This window comes from Hypanus sabinus, chromosome 20 (genome assembly GCF_030144855.1).
Source record: "Hypanus sabinus isolate sHypSab1 chromosome 20, sHypSab1.hap1, whole genome shotgun sequence".
In the NCBI taxonomy this organism is placed as follows: Eukaryota; Metazoa; Chordata; class Chondrichthyes; order Myliobatiformes; family Dasyatidae; genus Hypanus; species Hypanus sabinus.
The window spans coordinates 63,618,990-63,638,216 of NC_082725.1; the positions used below are offsets into that span (position 1 = coordinate 63,618,990).

The 19,227-nt window shown below is 38.5% G+C and overlaps 1 protein-coding gene across 8 annotated transcripts in view; it reads left to right on the forward strand.

Annotated features, from left to right (window-relative positions):
* The window catches only part of prpf4bb (pre-mRNA processing factor 4Bb), an 83,259-nt gene extending 70,244 nt beyond the window's left edge, over positions 1-13,015 (forward strand). For 2 of the 8 annotated variants that reach the window (XR_009507118.1, XR_009507124.1), the window contains exons 13-17: positions 1,377-1,528; positions 4,856-4,942; positions 7,030-9,399; positions 9,707-9,760; positions 10,585-13,015. Coding sequence is in view for 1 of the 8 variants with exons in the window: in XM_059945662.1 (XP_059801645.1) it covers positions 1,377-1,528; positions 4,856-4,942; positions 7,030-7,233 (443 nt within the window). In the remaining 7 variants the exon portion in view is untranslated. Of the gene's footprint in view, positions 1-1,376; positions 1,529-4,855; positions 4,943-7,029 lie in introns of all 8 variants that reach the window. The other 6 variants (XR_009507119.1, XR_009507120.1, XR_009507122.1 and 3 more) reach the window with 6 other exon arrangements.
* The last annotated feature ends 6,212 nt before the right edge of the window (positions 13,016-19,227 follow it).

Sequence of the window (19,227 nt, forward strand, 5' to 3'; positions counted from 1 at the left end):
AAAAATTCTGTGTATGAAATTACAATAACTTAGTTGGAATTTCTCCTTTGTCCATTTGAGTCTCTTGATTACCAATGTTTAGTATGACCAAGAGGTAAACCTTTGCACAACTTCCAAAGTCTGCTCCTTTGCTATTTTGTAATTGGTCAATTGGAGGCATTTACGTGGCTAAACAGCCACTGTAGCTCCACATGGCCATGATGTGCCAGTATTAGAGAATCAAGCTTGTTTGGTGTTGGTGAAGGCAAAAGGGATGTTGGCTTTCATTGCTAGAGGGATTGAAGTTAAGAGCAGGGAGATAATGCTGCAACTGTACAGGGTTGCACCTGAGGAAGGATATACTGGCTTTGGAGGTGGTGCAGAGGTTGATTCCAGAGATGAGGGGGTTAAACTATGAGGAGAAATTGAGTCTCCTGAGACTGTACTTGCTGGAATTCAGAAGAATGAGAGGAGATTTTATGAAAGTGATAAATAAAATAAAGGCAGGAAAGTTGTTTCCACTATAGGTGAGACCAGAACTAGGGGACATAGCCTTAATGTTCGGGAGTAGATTTAGGACGGAGAGGAGATGGAATTACTTTTCCCAGAGAGTGGTGAATCTGTGGAATTCTCTGCCCAGTGAACCAGCGGAGGTTATCTCAGTAAAAAGACAAGGTTGGATAGATTTTTTGCACAGTAGGGGAATTAAGGGTTGTGGGGGAAAAGGAAGATAGATGGAGATGAGTCCATGGCCAGATCACAATGATCTTACTCTTATGTGATGTTAAGATCCATTCTGTTGTAATTTTGTTTCTTCACACCATTCATTACACTTTTTTGATGATTTTAGTGTTAGTAAACATTTAACATCTAGACCTTTGACCTGAAAGTAAACTACTCTAGGCTGCACTGCCTCAAAGGGGGAGTAGCAGACCACCCCCTGAAGCCCATTTGCAGTTGGAAGTCAGCACTGACACTTACCTCCTGCAAACATCAACACAATAAAGAGACTAAAGATTTTTTTTAATGAATTATGCTCTTTGCCAAGCTAATTCTTTTTATAGATTTCAATAATTTTCCTTCTAAAGTTTTTGCCCCGTTTGTAATTGTGTTAATAGTGCTACATAAATTCAGCTTATTCTGTTGTTAGTAACCAGTGTGCCAGTACAGTCTGAATGGATCCATGTTCTCCCCCTCTAAGAAATGTGTTTTTTGCAATGTATCCAATGGGATCAGATCATAATCATTTCAAGAATTGTTATTAATGTATTATCATAATTTGACATATTTCATTTGTTTGACAGTTTATATATCTGTAACTTTTAGCACTTGATGTTTCAGTTTAGTAAAGACATTGAACTCTTCAATCTGTGACTCCATTTGCTTCTCTTTTTCAGTCATTGGGAAGGTTTATGATTATGCCATCGACTTGTGGTCTGTGGGTTGTACACTCTATGAGCTATACACAGGAAAAATCTTGTTTCCTGGCAAAACTAACAATCATATGCTCAAACTCATGATGGATTTAAAGGGCAAAATGCCAAATAAGGTAAGAAATGAACTTGGAATTTGATATCCTTTTATTAGATAATGAGAACTTACATTTGCAATAAGCATTCAGGTTTGGTTATAGTGGAGTTCTGAGTTGTTATCTCATATTGCAAAAGGAGGCCCTTTTGTAAAATTGAAGTATTGACATGTCTAACTACAGCACAGTACAAAGGGGTTTCTCAACTGGGGTTCCCTGGAACCCTAGAGTTCCATGCGAGATCCTAGCACTGGCAATGGTGGGCAGTGACCAAGCAACCCTGTTAGCAATCTTGTTAGAGGTATCTCAGCCCAGTATGGCAGTGCGCAGTAGGACTGTGTTTATTTGGTTGAGTTCACTCTCAGTTTTTGACGCGAGATAGGAGAGGCCGTTATTCATTGGTGAGTGCTGTATTGCATGGATAGGGGGACAGCAGGCTAATAATTGGTGAGCACTATTGCACAAAGGAGAAGTCAGTAGGCTGATGAGCTTGAAGTGTGTTTTCTGAGCATTGAATGGACTCACCCAATTTGGCCTGTGGACATCAGCCTCTCCCTCCCAAATTACACCCCCCCCCCCCATCCCACACACACACACTTGTGCACTGCTGATTGACTTATAGGTGCAAACAAACTCTACTGGTATAGTAGAAAGTTGGGGGGAAATTCTCATTCTAAAGGAATTTTTGCACTCCACAATTCAACTGCTGGCCTGCTGCTCTGCTGTTGTAAATGTTGCAGAAGGTGGATTGTGTAAGTTAGAAGTGAATTGTACTGTGAAGTGTTTATATTTTTTGTAGTTTTCTTGCTTATTATGCCATTCTTATTATGCAACAACAGACACAAAAGAATGTCCGTCTTTACAATGAAAACTACTTATCAATGGGTTTTACATGGACTGGTGATTCAAGCTGTCCTGTTCCACTGTGCCTCGTCTGTGGCAAGCAACTTACAAATATTGCAAAGGCTCCAGCAAAATTGAAAAGACACTTAACTACAAGTCACAGCCATATGACACGTAAAAGTCCTGATTATTTTAAATGGTTATTGGAATCAACAGAGTAAAGCTTTTGTTAATAAACTCAGAGTAAAGAGCAGAAGTTATTAAACAGAAAAGGAAAAGTCACACAGTAAGCAAAGTCCTAATTATGCCATTGTGGAAAATTATAGTGGGTAAATGCTTGGACAAGATGCTGTACGAAAAATTGAAAAGGTTTCACACTCAAACAGTGCAATAAGTCAACTTGTAGATGACATGATGCTGAAGAGGTTTTGTGGGATAAACTGAAAAATAGCAACATCGATGTCCAGGTTTTGAGTCAACAGATTTCACCAATAAATGTCATGTTGCAGCATCTGTAAGGTTTGTAAATGATAGTGCAGTTCAAGAAAACTTTTTCTGTTGCAAAGATCTGCCCAAAACAAGCAAATATATACTTAATGTTTTGTCTTCATATTTGGAAACAAAAAGTATGTCTTGGAGGAATGGTGTTAGCGTCTATATTGATGGTGCCCCATCAATGGTTGGCTGCATGAGAGGTTTTGTTCCTCTTGTAGAACAAAATTCTGGCATTGTCACAACACTCGGCATCAATCTTCTCAATAAATGTTCATGTTGTAAATAGCATTAATTAAAATCAATTTACAACTTTTATTTAAAACAAATTACCAAGCCTACCTTTAAAAATTAAATCCCATTTTGGCTTAAGCCAGTTATTTAACAGAAATCCATTGTTTGACTTCGAGTTTTTAAAATTTACAAAAGAGAAATCAATTTCAAGAAAGGTAAGCTAAGCTTAACTACTTGTTTATTTTTCAAGAAAGGTTGGCTGAAAATTCATTCTCTACTTAAAAGAGCATTGTCAATTATTTTTGGATTATTGTATCTACAACTTACTGATACAGTGAGCTGTAGATATAATAATTTTTACACAGGGATTCCCTTGGTCCTGAAATTATTCAAGGGTTCCTTCGGGGCAAAAAGGTTGAGAAAGGCTGTCTTAGGTACATTCATATAGCTAGGGTCCCTAAGACTTTTCCACAGTACTGTATTTGTCAACATAGAGCAAAGAGCAAGTTTGTAAATCTGATGGAAACAAATGTTGTTTGGACTGGTGGATGGAGTGCTGCAGGAACAGTGTGGGACAGGTGGCAGAGAAGGAATGCCGGGGGCAGAAGGTGGCGTAGGTGCAGACACTAGTGTCTGAGACACTAGGCAAGATAATTTGATTTCAAACTATTGGCTTATTGATCATTACAGAATGTCTCTCTGGTGCTTTCCACTCTCTTCCCTCTGTCTTCCCCTTTTCCCAACCATGATTTCCCTCTCCCTGCCCCTTCCCACTCTCAGTCCACAGCAGAGACCATATCAGAATGGGGTTTATCATCACTCACATGACTCATCATTGCCATTAAATTTGTTTTAATTTTGCTCCAGTAGTACAGTGCAATATAAAAAGATTACCACAGCACTGTGCAAATCTTAGGCAACCTAGCTATGTATATGTGCTTAAGACTTTTGCACAGTACTGTAATTTTTGGAAAACCTGTGATAAGTTTCATGGAATTCAGTTAAGGGATGCTGGCTGTACCTGTCTAAATCTGAGTCAGACAGATATGTGTTAAGCTAATACAAAATTAGCCCACATGGCTTACAGGGATTCGAGTTAAACTTTTCTTTTGAAAAACTGAGATCAGTTGCATATCATGGACTAGAATTATCTATTTGTTTGGTATTTTTTTTATCAAAAAGTCAACTAACTGTTCCTAGCAGTTTTTCGTTAATATTAAAAACAATTTGGGTTCTTAGATGTTAGTGGAAAGTGGTAGATGTACTTGAATTTAGGACAGTCTCTGGAGATGATATTGCATCCACTAAGGGTGGAAGCTCTATTCAAGTTGTCTTTCTTTATTGCTTTATCCTTACCGTCTCATGAGCTCCTTGCCATTTCAGTGATGCCATTGAATAATTCAGATAGTCTTATTAAAACTAAGTCCCATTCTATGGATGTTGTATCTTCTATGAAACTTCTTGTCACAGAAACAATTCTTTTTACCAATGCATTTTTGTGCATATACATCTTCGAAGCAATGTTTGTATTCTTAGCAATGAATTAACTTGTTATGTAAAATGTTTTTATTTGCAGTCATTTTCTCTTTTGTTTGCTAAAAGGATCATATTTGTACACCATACCGAGTAGGAGGGCAGTAGGTTTGGCTTTTTTTCTAGTGTTGGCCTTTTGACTTTTCTGCGATTTGTAAAAGGTCATTCTGCATCAAATGATTAAGTAGCATCTATCTGGCTTAGTGTTTCTCTGCAGGTATGTGAAATGTATTTATTTCTTTTCAGATGATCAGAAAGGGTGTCTTCAAGGACCAACACTTTGATCAGAATCTGAATTTCATGTATATTGAAGTGGATAAAGTGACAGAAAGGGTAAGTGAATTGTAGTTTCTTAAAGTTTTTGGTTTCTACTTTTTTAAAAAGCTCATCTTGGCAAACAGTTGAAAAACCTAAAGGAAAATAGTTTTTTTTAAAAATCAGTTTGAGGATTACACCCTCCTATTTCAGTTGTTAGTCAAAAGCACGATTATTTGCTGAAGTGCTTTCATTTAGATCAGTATTTCATTTGTGTTGATAGCAATGAGCAACAGTTGAAATGAGAGAACAATTGAATTTTGGTTTGAAATTTGGCATCAGTGGCTGCGTGTAAAGATAGACAAAGAACAGATGCCTTCTTACAGCGAGAAGGGTAACCTTGAGATTTTACCTTTGATACCATTTTACACAAATGTAGGAGTTCTGCAAAGTGCGAGGGGAGACATTAGATAAGGCAGTGCTTTGTATCTTGAAACATTTTGCCAACACTTGCATTTCTCCATGTTCCAGTCATGTGGGTTAGAAACTTCCCAAATCTCTAGAAATATCAATTGGATAATGGCAGAAACACCATTTAGGTTGCCAACAGTGTAGGTTGTCTCATCTGAAAATAAAACTTCAGAAATTCTAGCTGCTATGAGGTCAGTATTTTATTGCAATCCTTGTTCAATCATTGCACATTTGGATTAGTACTAATTAAGAACTTATATTGAAAGTGCCATTGAGTATTATTTCTAGTATCTTGATAAATGAGATACTGAACGCAGTTTTCCATTATTCACTCCACAAATCCGATTCATGTACCAGGGATCTTCATGACAGTCTGCATTACTTCAGTTGTCAGAGACATAAAAGGAATACATTTTAAAAGAAATTGAAATGCTAATGATTTTCCTTTATCACATAATACTCTGCAGAAATCAAATGTTGAACATTAGATATAAAATTATGTGTGTTTTAAGTTGCCCTCAGATACGATAAAATTTAAAATGCTGAATGCAATAATAGACATAGAAAACAAAGCAACAGGCTTTATTTAAATTTTATTTTATTTAGAGGTGCAGAGTGGAACAAACCCTTCCAGCCCTTGGAGGTGCACTGCCCTGCAGTCCTCAATTTAACCCTAGCCTAATTACAGGACAGTTTGCAATAACCAATTACCCTACTAACCGGACTGTGGGGAACCCAGAGAAAATCCACACATTCCACAGGGAGCACGCACACACACTTCTTACAGCTGACATCTGAACTCCGCCCCGAGCTGTAATAGCTCACAGTAACTGCTACACTACCGTGGCACCCATTTTAGTATTACACCTACACTATTACACCAACAAAACCCTGGCGGATGTACAAAGAAGCTTTTCAAATTATATGTCATCATTTATGTCCTCAATATTTCAGCACAATAACAGATAAATATTATTAAATATAATCACTGCTTACATTCATGTACATCAGCCAAATGCATATTGTGTTCATTTCATATATATATGTGATTAGTTAGTCTATCCAGCTTTGTTAATTGACTGGCGAACATTCACCAGAACAGTTATTTGAAAAGAGTTTTTTGTAGTTCAATATCTCATCAAAAATTGCACTTCCAAAAATACAGCACATATTTTTCTAAAATAGTGATGTAATTCTTTTGTATCTTATCCTCAATACTGTGAAATTTAGCTTATTTATAATTGGGCAATTAGAAATGGTGTTCAATGCCAGTGATGCCCGGACACTGGAAAACAAATAAATAAAATCTTGGTTTCTTTAAAACTTATCCTAAGGATTTGTTGCAAATTTGTATCTGATTATGAAGCCAACGACTAACACAGGGTCATAGAACATCAACTATAAGCATATCATACTATTTACAAAATGCTTGTAGCTTTGTGGTGTAAACACAATGAGAGTACCAATAGTGGAGATCCTATAATATGCCAAGGATATCACTCTGATCAGGAAATTATTTTTTGTCCGGGCTGACATATTTTACAGAGCTACAGACTTGATTGTTATTGTACACAGCAATGTTTTTGGCTTCAGTGTGATCGCAACACAGATGAACAGGGCTGAGTTCTGAATGTTTCACATCAATGCATATTTGGAAAGAAGCTAATTTTTTTGTTTTGTTTTTGTTTATTTAGGAGAAAGTCACTGTTATGAGCACTATTAATTCTACTAAGGACCTGTTAGCTGACATGATTGGTTGTCAGCGTTTACCAGAAGATCAGCGTAAAAAAGTTCACCAGCTGAAAGACTTGCTCGAGCAGATTCTAATGCTAGACCCAGCCAAGCGTGTCAGCATTAACCAGGCACTGCAGCATCCGTTCATTCAGGAGAAGATTTAATCAGAGCATTTAACGGGTTTGAGCAATTAAACAAAGACTGGAAAAGTCAGAGAAAAGTATTTTAGTATGTGTGAAACATGATGTTTACCGTGAAATATGCATGAAGTTAAATTAAAAGAAAAATGTTACTTCTCACAGGAATATGAGTGACTGTAAATATATTGATTTGTTTTTTCCAAATTGTTTTCATTCTTTCACTGTAGTTTTAACTGCTAAGACTGCACACAAACCATTTATTAAAATTATTTTAAAATCTTATAAACAATGGTATTTTGTGGAAGACTATTAACTCCAAATCCGCAAGATATATCTTTGTTTTTGTGCAGGCTTAGCCCATCCTTGTCTCTGTGACAATGGCCGAGGTAAAATGATGTTTATATTCACATTTTCCTAGGTGTGTGTACGCAGGCCAGCATGCCCTTGGTGTACTCAGTGCCGAAGGGGTCTGTCCCTACCTGTGCCTGCTCGCAGGGATGGTCACATCATTTAAAGCAGGTTGTGTACCACTTTCAGTACACTGAAGGTAAGCTAAACCATCAACATTACTGGTATATTAGCATTCATTGTCACAGATAGGCAGAACTCATAAATTAGAGGTTATAGCATCATGGCAGAATGCCTTGCTCGCTGGTGACTGTGATAAGATATTAAGTAGCTTGTGAATTTGCTAATGTACTGCTGGAACTATGCCAGTTGATAGTGTTCAGAGCGCGGAAGCTTGATGAGTCTAGCACCTTCAGTGTACTGTTTACTACCATTTGAAGTTGTTATAGAATTGTGGTAGAAATTTGTCAATGCCAAAAAATTCTGTTTCTTAGTAAATCTGTACCTATAGTCCATTAATAAACAGAAGCAGTTTCATTTAGTCATTAAAATGGAAAAAGATTGGGGTTTTATATTTCTTTGTAGATGTCTAAAATATGAGACTTCACTGAATTTTTAAAAAAAATTAAAATTAAGAAATTGTTTTACAGTAAGAATATCCATTGCTGTGTTATGTGCATTGGTTTCATTATTTGTGATCATGTTGTCTCTCAATACAGGCAAACATAACCTTCCACTCTTGAGCAAAGCAGCTGCTTTTTAAAGCGGTAATTGCTTCTTTACCTTTCTTTTGTACATTTAATTTGGATTTTAGATCTTTTTCTTCTTAAGATGAGTTCTGATGAATTTGAATTATAGTTCTGTACTAATTCCCTTCACCAACATAAGGTACTATTTGAGTTCACAATGGGAGAGGATCCTTAAACAGCTGTCCCTCCCCAACACCACGAGATCCCACATCCCTCACTTCCTCTGTCTCCCCCCCCCCCCCCCCCCCCACCAGCTTCCACATGCCAATTATCCTTTGGAGAAGGAATTAAATTATATTGCACAATGCCTTTGAAGGTAAGTTGGGGCATTTTGTCAGGTAGCTGCAAGTTCTTCCTCCATCTAAAGTTACTTATGCATAATACCAGAGAGTTTTGGCAAATATTTCAGATCTATTTCGATGATTGAAGTATTAACTTGAGCAGATGTTATTACAGCTGCTTCACAAAAGCCCAAGGTGCAGTCAGACCTCTGTACAACTACAGTGGTGACTTGCTGAGTTGATCTCATTTCTTTTAAACTGTTATCTATCCCTGTTATCTTGGTATGGAATGTTTAATGGGCACCATTTTCTATGTATACATGACATTTTTATCCAGCAATCTTTTGTACGAAGTAATGCAAAAAATAAGATTATCAATTCACATATCAGTGCACTCAACATAAATTTCCTTTAGTTGCTGTAAACCTTTCACTAAAGAAATAAAAACTGGCAAAAACAATTTGTGCAAAGGAGTAGTTGATTAGTTTCCTAATGTCTATGCTCAGCATCAGTTTAGTTAATGATCTAGCTAATTGCAAAAGTACCTTTTTAAAAAATGACTTTATTTATTAGAAATGTCTCAATAATTTCAGTGAAAGGTCAGCACAGTTCACAAAGCTGTATGGAAGTCTGATCCGGTTTCTCTGTTCTGCAAAATAACTAATGATTTGTACTGTTTTCTTACTTCCTTCAATGGTGCTGAGAGAGAAAGGAAAGCACGTTATGTTGCTATGCTGGAGGGCAACAGGCCACGTCACCTGGTCCATGGGCCTGCTCTGAATGAGACACCTTCTCCTTCATCTCTCCACAAGGTCATTCCTGACAGCATGCCTAGATAAGCATTTCAAACCAGATGAAAAGTGCATTTCTTGCAACTGTTACCTTTTAAGAAAATAAAACACTTTGAATAGTGACTCTTCTAAGGATTCTTTGCTTTGCTTCATTTGTGATGTATGTAAAGATTTAAATTAAGTTTTGAGCATTTTAGGCTTGAGGCATTTTCTCAAAATTATTTAAATTCCTTTTATGGCAAATTCTTTCACAGGCTTTTATTTTTAAAGACAGCACAGCAAAATTTAAGGGATCAAGGTGTTTCTTTACTTGTTCTCTGTCTCTTAGGTGCAACCTGAAGGGAGACGATGCATATTGCAAGAGCGTGAAGACTGAATTAAGGTTTCTGTCCCATAAAGACATCACTTGCAGTGACTTTAAGTAACTGGATATCACTGTTTGCTTGGGATTTTTCAATTACATGGTGGCCTTAAAACCTTCGCTACTAAATCTCACTTAGCAGGGACCAGTATCTTTTTAATTTTACTCTTAAGTGAAAGGTTTATAATTTGATTACAGTTTCAAATGAACTGAGTACTAATTCATAATTTTGGGTAGTCTATTTAATAGTGTAGGATTCGACTATCATTGTTACTTTGTAAGATCGAAATACACAACATTTAAATTTTTATGAAGTGTTTGTGATTCCAAGACCAAAGTTAAAATCTCACCCTTTTGTCAGACGATCTCTTTATATTGAAATAAACTACTTTCTTGAAATGTAGCAAGGTGTTAAAATCTTTAACTATGTCTAATTTGAAGTCTGCAATGCTATTTTAATGGTAAATCTTGGTTTATTCTCATTGCATTCTTTTGGTAGAATATATTGAGGTTAAATGTGAAAACTTTACCAGTGAAATTACAATGACTAATAACCTGTAACTCAGTTATTCTGCATAAGAGTGTCACAGGTACCATAATGGTAAGCAGTGATGGGCCAAATGGTCTAATTCTGCTTCTATATCTTATGGTCTTTATCTTATTGTCAATATTCAGATCTGACTCCCCATTTCCCTGATTTAATATTGTACTGCACTATGGTTTTATTGGAGAGGATCTAGTAAACAATCTGTAAAAATTGAAAATTGAGAGGCAATTCATAAATAAGATTTTTTTTCTTATTTGAATCAAGTTAAACTACTCTTATCCTGTGTTTTACTCCATAGGTGGGGACCACTTTGTAAATTGCCTCCACCTACGAATGATGATTCATTGTCTTAGCATCGACACAAGTCACTGACATCAGAGTTCTACAGTGTTGAATGAAAGTGAAGATGGTTTCACACAATTATTTTTTCAATACATTTATACCTGAGAGTATATTTGTATTGTATGTTTTTGAAATATTGTATATATGTTAGATTTTTGCCAATTACTGATTGTTGGTAATAATCATTCTTAAACAGTTAAAGAAACCCGTAAATACTAAACAGTAGTGACAATACCACTAAAGGATACAGTTCATCATGTAACATGTAAATATACTTTGTAACATTTAAAATATGTTTTCATTAAATCACTTCTATAAAAAAAATCAATTTAGTATGAATGAATGTTTCATTTGCAGATTCATTGAATGAAGGTTGAATATAGCTCCTGGTTGCTGATGTCAAATCTGCTTTGGATTTCTTCCTTTGTAATGAATGTTGAGACTGCTCTATGCACTGTTTGTGACTGACAGTCTGAACAGAGGTTCCTGAGCTTTGTTATTGCACCCCACTTACCTTTTTGACACCCCTTTCTGTATCCATTCTGATGAAGTGTCACCACTGCACCTTAAAATGGAAAGATCAATTATTAAATGAAGCCTCCTGCCTTTCAGATTGATTCAGCCTCAGTCTTCAGCCGCTTTGGTCTTGCAGCCAGTGAAGGAGATGCAATACTGACCAGAGTCTTGAGGGGATGGGTTGAAAGTGAGAGCAGATCTCTTATGAGGGCTGTAGTTAAGAGTTCAGTGATACCTGCCCACTCTACCTGGTTGGCTTTAATTATGTCAAATGACTGCAGTGGAGGATCTCAAGTCTCTCCTAGACTACTTGAACAAGTGAGACCAAGTATGGCCTTTGTATGAAGTAAAATAGAAAATTCTGGGAACACTCAGCAATTCAGGCAACATCTGGGGAGTGAGAAAAGGAGTGAAATACGCATGCCTGCAAACTTATTAGAGTTGGTGGGCGTTTCACAAAAGTACCCTGACCTTCATACCTTTGCAGGCCTAAGGAGAACAGGATTGTAGCCAAAACATGACTTCTGACAAATTGTCAAGTGTTCCTTTTAACATTTTTGACCTAAAACGTTAATTGAGGTGCATTAGCTCCTAGGATGGAGCCCTGCAGCCAGCAGGCTAGCACATCATTGTTGCACAAGTCGAGCAAAAGTGGTCTGTTGCCTAAGCTGTGGGTGACACAGTGGGATACTACTGCTGCAGTTTCACCAACCCAGTGACCTAGTGTCAATCCTAACCTTAGCTGTTTTCTGTTTTCCCTGTGGGTTCCCCTTGGCTGCTCCAGTTACCTCCCACATGCCAAAGACTGCTTCATTGATCATCGTAAATTACCCCAAGTGTAATTGGGAATAATTAAGTGGACATATCAGAGAGAACGGGTTATAGTGGAAAGATGAGGATTAATGTTGCCATCTGAGCTAGCTTGGGCCAAATGGCTCCTTTCTAAGGAAAAACATGCCTCCCTCTCCCACTTTCAAATCTCTTACTATCTCTTCTTTCAGTTAGACCTGACGAAGGGTCTTGGCCCGAAATGTCAACTGTAGATGCTGCCTGGACTGCTGCGGTCCACCAGCATTTTGTGTGTGTTGCTTGAATTTCCAGCATCTGCAGATTTTCTTGTGTTGTGGAGTTTGCCAACCCTCCTGTATCCATTACATAAGAACCCAGTTTCCATATTTACCCAGTATTCTGGCCAGAAAGGTTCAAGGTACTACATGTCCATTAAAGACTGCATCCTAAAGGAGACCCCAGCAATAGCTTCAATTTTCAATTGACAGACACTGAAACTGGGGGGGGGGGGGGGGCAGTTTGTGTTCTCTCTGTCTTGGTAATCCATGGCAGGAGTGATCATACTTTTGTGTGATCTGAGTCCTCTGAGAATTATTTATTGGGTACCATGCCCTTCCAGCCCAATGACCCTGTGCCACCCAATTATGCCCATGTGACCAATTAACCTACTGACCCAAATGTCTTTGGAAGAGGGAGGAGTCTGAAACAGCCAGAGAAAACCTGCGTGGTCACAGGAAGAATGTCGAAACTCCTGACAGACAGTGGAGGAATTGAACCTGGGTCACTGCTGCTGTAATACCATTATGCTAACTGCCTTGCTACTGTGCTGCCCACCAGTGGACAGTATTTTGGCAGTGACTTGTTTCAGTGAAGCAACAACACAACACTGGACAGATAATGTTGGGGGACAGGGACAGGAGTAATGGTGGGGTCTTAGTGAAGCACAAAATGATGGTGTAGGTAGAGCAAGTATTTGCACATTGTGGGTGGGGGTAGAGTATAAAAGTGAAAACCTATTATAACTGTACAGTGCACATGTATTTTCATTATATTTCAAAATAAATTCTATTCATTAAAATATATACAAAAGAAGTGTGGCTTTCTTTCCATTTGTCAGTCTAGACATTGGTAGTGTTTCTTGTCACCCAAAAGGACCACATATATGGTAATATAGAGCACTATTACCATCAGTGTGGTCCCCTTGGGTGATGGAGACTGTTTTACACAGGGCCCAGTCCCTCAATGTTGGGTGGCAATTAGACCTCAGACTGCATTCCTTCCCTACAAAGATTTTGCATTGGCTGTTCCAAACTTAAGTGTGATACTCTGCACGACCTCCTTCAGCCTGGAACATTCCAGTTAGCAACATTCCCTTTCAGGCATCTTGTACTAGAAGACCAACAAGTTCTGGGTGGGCCAAAAGTCTTTCAACAATTTGAGGTATGTGCTATTTGGAAACAATTCTGATAAATTTTGAGTTGGACATTTGGGATGAAGAGGTTGAGCATGTTGGACTTGTGCTCTTTAGAATTTAGTAGAAGGGGAGAAGGGTCTGAGGGGGCTTGGCTGAGAAAATATTTTCCCTCTGGGGTAGAGTAAAGCCTTTGGTTTTCCAAATGACTGCCATTAATTTCAGAGATGAGATTTTTTTCTCTTGAGAATGCTGGGAATTATTGAAATATGAAAGCTGTGGAAGAGGAGTTGTTGAGAATGCTCAAGTCCAAGATATATTGCTCTACAGGGGAGGGGTAATACAGGAAGTGAAAGTTGAGACCAAGATCACTTGAGGCATAGTAACAAGTAAGAGGCTAGAAAGGCTAAATGGCCATCTCTGGTATCTACTTCTTATCCTTTGGTTCTTGCCTTCCTTTCATTGAAATATTTTCAGACCTATTAACATTGTAAAATAGTTTTGGAAGAAGAGCATCTCTTTATTTTTTTAAAAAAACATTGTAACCTTGAGAGAGAACAAAAGATCTCCCTAAAATGTTTATCTTTCCACAGATGAGATTTAACCTGTTGAGTATATTCAACATTTGTTTCACTATGAAGCAAGGATAGTACTAGTGCAATCATTCAAGTTGAGTACGATGTTTTTCTAAGCCAGTGGCTCCCAAACATCTATTTGCATTAGCTCCTCCTCGACTCCCAGCCCTCATCCTCAGTGCCCTCTCTCCTTTTCTCTGACATGCCTTTATGCAGCTCACCCAGATGAGCACAGTATACTTAAAGATCATCATCTGGTATTCTTTCTTTCTCTTCCAACTCAGGCTCGGAAATTGAAAAAGACTGTGACGGCCAATGTTGCATTTAATTAGGGTTTAACTTGGACAGAAATGTGGAGACAACTGATTTGACTTTGATAAGATTCACATTTCCTTTCAATTGAAGACTGATTTCATTTAACTTTGCAAATAATTCTGACAAATATCAATGTCGTGACTAATATTCTTGAGTTGATTACTGAATGAAGCATTTGAATCATCAAAAGAATTTTATCAGTTTCAAAAAGTGCCTCCAGCAGTTTCCTTTTCAGAGCCATCTGACTTCTGCATGCAATAGCAAGCATTCAGACTGCTAACTCGTTCTCAAAACAAAGCTCTGGAATGGTTGACAATTGAGAGCACAGGACTTGATCTTATTTACTGCTGTGATAACAGTTTTTAATGATTTGTGCAGCTGATCATAAGGTTTCTTGTGACAATACATTCTCTGTGAATTACACAGCGAATGGTAAATATATTCTGTACCGCTTTTTTTTCAAGAACGTAATCACTCCACGGTGGTGTCCTATCATTGATGGTGACCAATCTTTTGCACAAGCAACGATGTTGATGAGTGGCATGTGCTTCTCTTTGAAATATTGCTCAACCCAAAATATTGCCTCCCACTTCATATGATTCTAATGCCCTTGCAAATAACTCTTGAACTATACTTGCATCTTTTATAATATGAACATAACCAAGAGGCAAAGATTCATGTCTGGCAATGTTGGCTCATCCAACGGCAGAGCAGATTCTTTGTCCTAAGTATATTGCACAATGTGTCTGCCACATTGACAATTCTCAGACATTTCATCTTTGAGCAGAGTTGTCGCTGAGCAGAAGTGCTTTATGTTGTCTGGTGGCTTAGGTAAAATCATACTCAGAACCTCCCTTACTGCTGTCAGAATCAGTTCTCCAATTGTATGAGGCTTTCCAAATCTAGCAACAAGCAAGGAAATGTATTAAAGATGCAAACCATTACTGTTTTGTTGTGAAGTGCTGGCAAACATGTTTTGAAGTCTTCTCCATTTCTCAAAGTTTTCACGAAGTGACTGAAAATAAGCTATGTTCTTGTTTGCTTTATCAGAATGTAGAGAAATGTTCAAGGAGCCTCGACTGTTTCATTGCCTCATTTGGAAAAAAACATTTTTGCACAACAGACATACTGGATCCTGTTGCTTGCTTAATGCTGGTGTATATAGATATATATATATATATCCATAGTTCTGATACTCCACACTATACTGTCAACACTTAATAATTTCTGCTGGCATATTTGTTATGGATTAATGACCACGGTCAATTGGTGCTGCAATCAATATAGGGGAAAGTTATGCTATCATTATAGGTCAGGCAAAACCTGAATCTTTGCCTGAAGTACATAAAGTGGGGTAGCAATATCTTAGTAGGGCATTGTTAGAAAAATGCATTAAAGACCATTTGAAAGGGCAAATTCTGAACTTTATCCCATTAAACATTATACTCTAATTCACAAGGATTACATTGCTGTGTAATTAGAGTAGGGGAATCGTACTAGCTAACATTGTATTACAATAGTGAACTGCAATAATATGCAGGCCAGGCCCAGAAATAACAATTCCTTCAGCCCAGATTTCTCATGCTATGCCAACTGCTAAAGTGTCACATGGCTTTTTAACAACTCTAACCCATTTCAAAACAAAGACCAAGAGAACAATGGATTAGCATGAGATGAGGTGATTACGTAATAATTGTAATCAATTGTGAGGCACTGAGGATCAAATGCTTATAATAAGTATTCTTAGATTAAGCCTGTAATCCCACAGCTGTCCACTTGCAACTGAGTGCCTTCTCCCCCACGGCACCATTTATCACCCCCTTAGAAACTCCCAAATCCCCTGGGGAAGGGTGATGAGCCACTGTGCTAAGTGGTTGTCTGTTGGTGGGTCCTTGGGTGTCTGTAAAGGCTGATCTGGGATCCACATATTTTGGTGCAGTGAAGGCCTGAGTAAGGGAATTGAATTGACATCTTTCATATACATGAGGAGTAAAAAATCTTGATGTTACATCTCCATCTAAATGTGCAATTTATAATAAATAGCATGTACAACAGGATAGTCAATTTGGCATAGAAATACAGTTGTGTCAGCATGAGTTAAAGCAGTCTAATAGAAGCTGGAATTAAGGAGATTGAGAGGGGATCTGATTGAAACATATAAGATTATTAAGGGATTGGACAAGATAGAGGCAGGAAATATGTTCCAGATGCTGGGAGAGTTCAGTACCAGAGGACATGGTTTGAGAATAAGGGGTAGGTCATTTAGGACAGAGTTATAGAAAAACTTCTTCTCCCAGAGAGTTGTGGGGGTCTGGAATGCACTGCTTCAGAAGGTAGTGGAGGCCAATTCTCTAGATGCTTTCAAGAAGGAGCTAGATAGGTATCTTATGGATAGGGGAATCAAGGGATATGGGGACAAGGCAGGAACCCGGTATTGATAGTAGTTGATCAGCCATGATCTCAAAATGGTGGTGCAGGCTCGAAGGGCCGAATGGTCTACTTCTGCACCTATGGTCTATTGTCTGTCCTGGAGCCTGTGGTCCTGGCTTTTAAGCCTCGGTTAATGTTTGGATCTTTTGGTTGTTCAGTCCTTCCTTTCATAGCTGCTGTTTGTTTTCTGTGGCCACTCTCATGTGGCTTAGCTCCCAGTCTGCTGTTGCAATCTTCTATGCAGTGGTGTGCTGGAGCAATGGCATCAACATGGGTGATGCCAACAGGCCCAAAAAAATGATTAGAAAGGCTGACTCTGTTATAGGACACACTGAAGGCTGTGGTAGAACAAAGAACCCGATGGAAAATCCTGGCAGTTCTGGACAATGTTTCTCACCCTCTGCATGCCACCTTGGCTGAACAGAGGAGTATTTTGGATAATAGACTAAGACAACTGCACTGCTCCAAAGGGTGCTACATTTGGGCACTCTTGCCATCAGCCATTAGGCTCTATAATGAGTCGACCTACAGCCAGGGAAGTGATGGCCCCCTCCTGTTAGACTGTTTGAGTTAACTTATCTTTTATTCTTTCTTACTTCTCTTCTAATATTTGTATATCTGTGCACTTGTAATGCTAATGTGACACTAATTTCCTTTGGGATCAATGAAGTATCTAACTAACAGATTTCATCCAGGTGCATCTATTGAATGCAATGCCTTTCCAGTTTTTTGATTTAATGTTGAATTTCTTCAGGCTGATTTTCAAACCTTTGGAGTGTTTCCTTTTCCCACCAAGGGTTTGCTAACCTTCCTTCAACTGCAGTAAAGGACTTGTTTGGGGAGACAGAGGTTAGGCATTTGAGTAACATGATCTATCCATTGGAGTTGGTGCTGCTTTATCATAGTGGAGTTGCTCTTCATGTCAGCCTCTTCCAGTTTGTTGGTGTTAGGAGGTTCTGTACTTCCAGTTGATCCTCAAATTCTTTCATAAGGCTCCTTAGTGGCATTGTTCCAGGGCTTTAATGTGCCTACAGTAGATGGTCCATAATTCAGCTCCATACATAATGAAGGAAGGATAAACGCTCTATAGTCTGAAAGTTATTTTTGAACATGGAGGTTGTGGTCTTCAAAGATATTTTTCCTTAATCTTGCATAGGCTCCTTTAGTAATGTTGTCATCCACATACTGAAGTTCCACAATGGAGGTGGTGCTGACCTTGTTCTTGGCCTTGAACCAATTAAGGTTGAAAAGCCTGTTGTTATTTCTATACACAATTGGGATACTCTGTGGCAGGTCTTGGCTGATGAGGTGAAGGATGTCAGCAATAAAGATGGCAAATCGGGTGCAATGAAACAGCTCTGTTTGAGTCCTGTGTTGACAGTGAAGGGTTCTGACTGAGTCAGTACCACTATTGAGGAGTACTCTGGCTGATACACCATCATGCAGTAGCTCAGTACTTGTAACTAGTTGTCAGGATAATCGTATCTTGATAGTATCTGCCAGTGAGTTTGGTGGTCAGCTGTATCAGATGCCTTTGTTAAACCTACGAAAGCCAGAAACAAAGAAACATGACCTTTGAAGCCAGGAATGTGCGCACTCTGATAGACAGTACAACCAGTGATCAACTGGAGAGGAGAACTGATTATCACCAAAGAACTGAAGAGGTGCCAGATTAATTAGCTGTTCTTTCTGAAACCCACCTGGCAGATCAATGGCAACTGAAGGAGAAGGGTGGTTATACCTTCTTCTGGAAAGGGAAGGCTGCTGATGAGCCCAGGATCCATGGTGTTGGGTTTGCAGTAAAGAACCAGCTTGTCAGGCAATTCTGTGAACTTCCCATGGGGATCAGTAAGCATCTCATGATGATCCATTTGATCCCTGTCAACACCCAGATGGCAACCATCATGAGTGCTCATGCACCAACTCTGGACACGAGGCTTTCAGGCTTTCCTAGCCATGACACTGCCGGGCACACCCAAGGATAAGATCTTCTAATGGGGAACTTCATTAAAGCGAGCATAATGAAAGAGGGGGCAGCACCTGATTTAGCAGTAAGGAACGAATCCTGATAAATGGAAAAGATGGTCTTGGAGGAACATGTTGGAGAGAGTGATCATAAACTAATCATGAAAAAAGGACAAAGATTGATAAGCTATGGGGTCTAAATTAGAACAATCTATTTTACTGGGTTCAGCAATCTATTAGCAAAAGTGAATTGAAAACAGCTGCTCCAAAATAATCAGCGTCATAAAAGTTGGAGACACACAATTAAGAACTAATGAGAGTTCAGACAGCTGGATACTGAATAAAAAGATGCAGTTCTTAATTATAGACCCACATGCTGTTGAATATACAGGCAGAATAAAACAAAAATCACAATGTTAATACAGACACTAGGAACTCAAACACTGCAGAGAGCCAAAGGGTGGCAAAGACAGAGGGAAATAGAGGGGTGTACAGAATACTGACAGGTAAGATGAGGAAAAGCCCAAGATGCTCAGTAAAGATGTGTGAGTGAGTCTTGGCATCCTGAGTGAGGAAGATGCGAATAGCTTGTATCTGT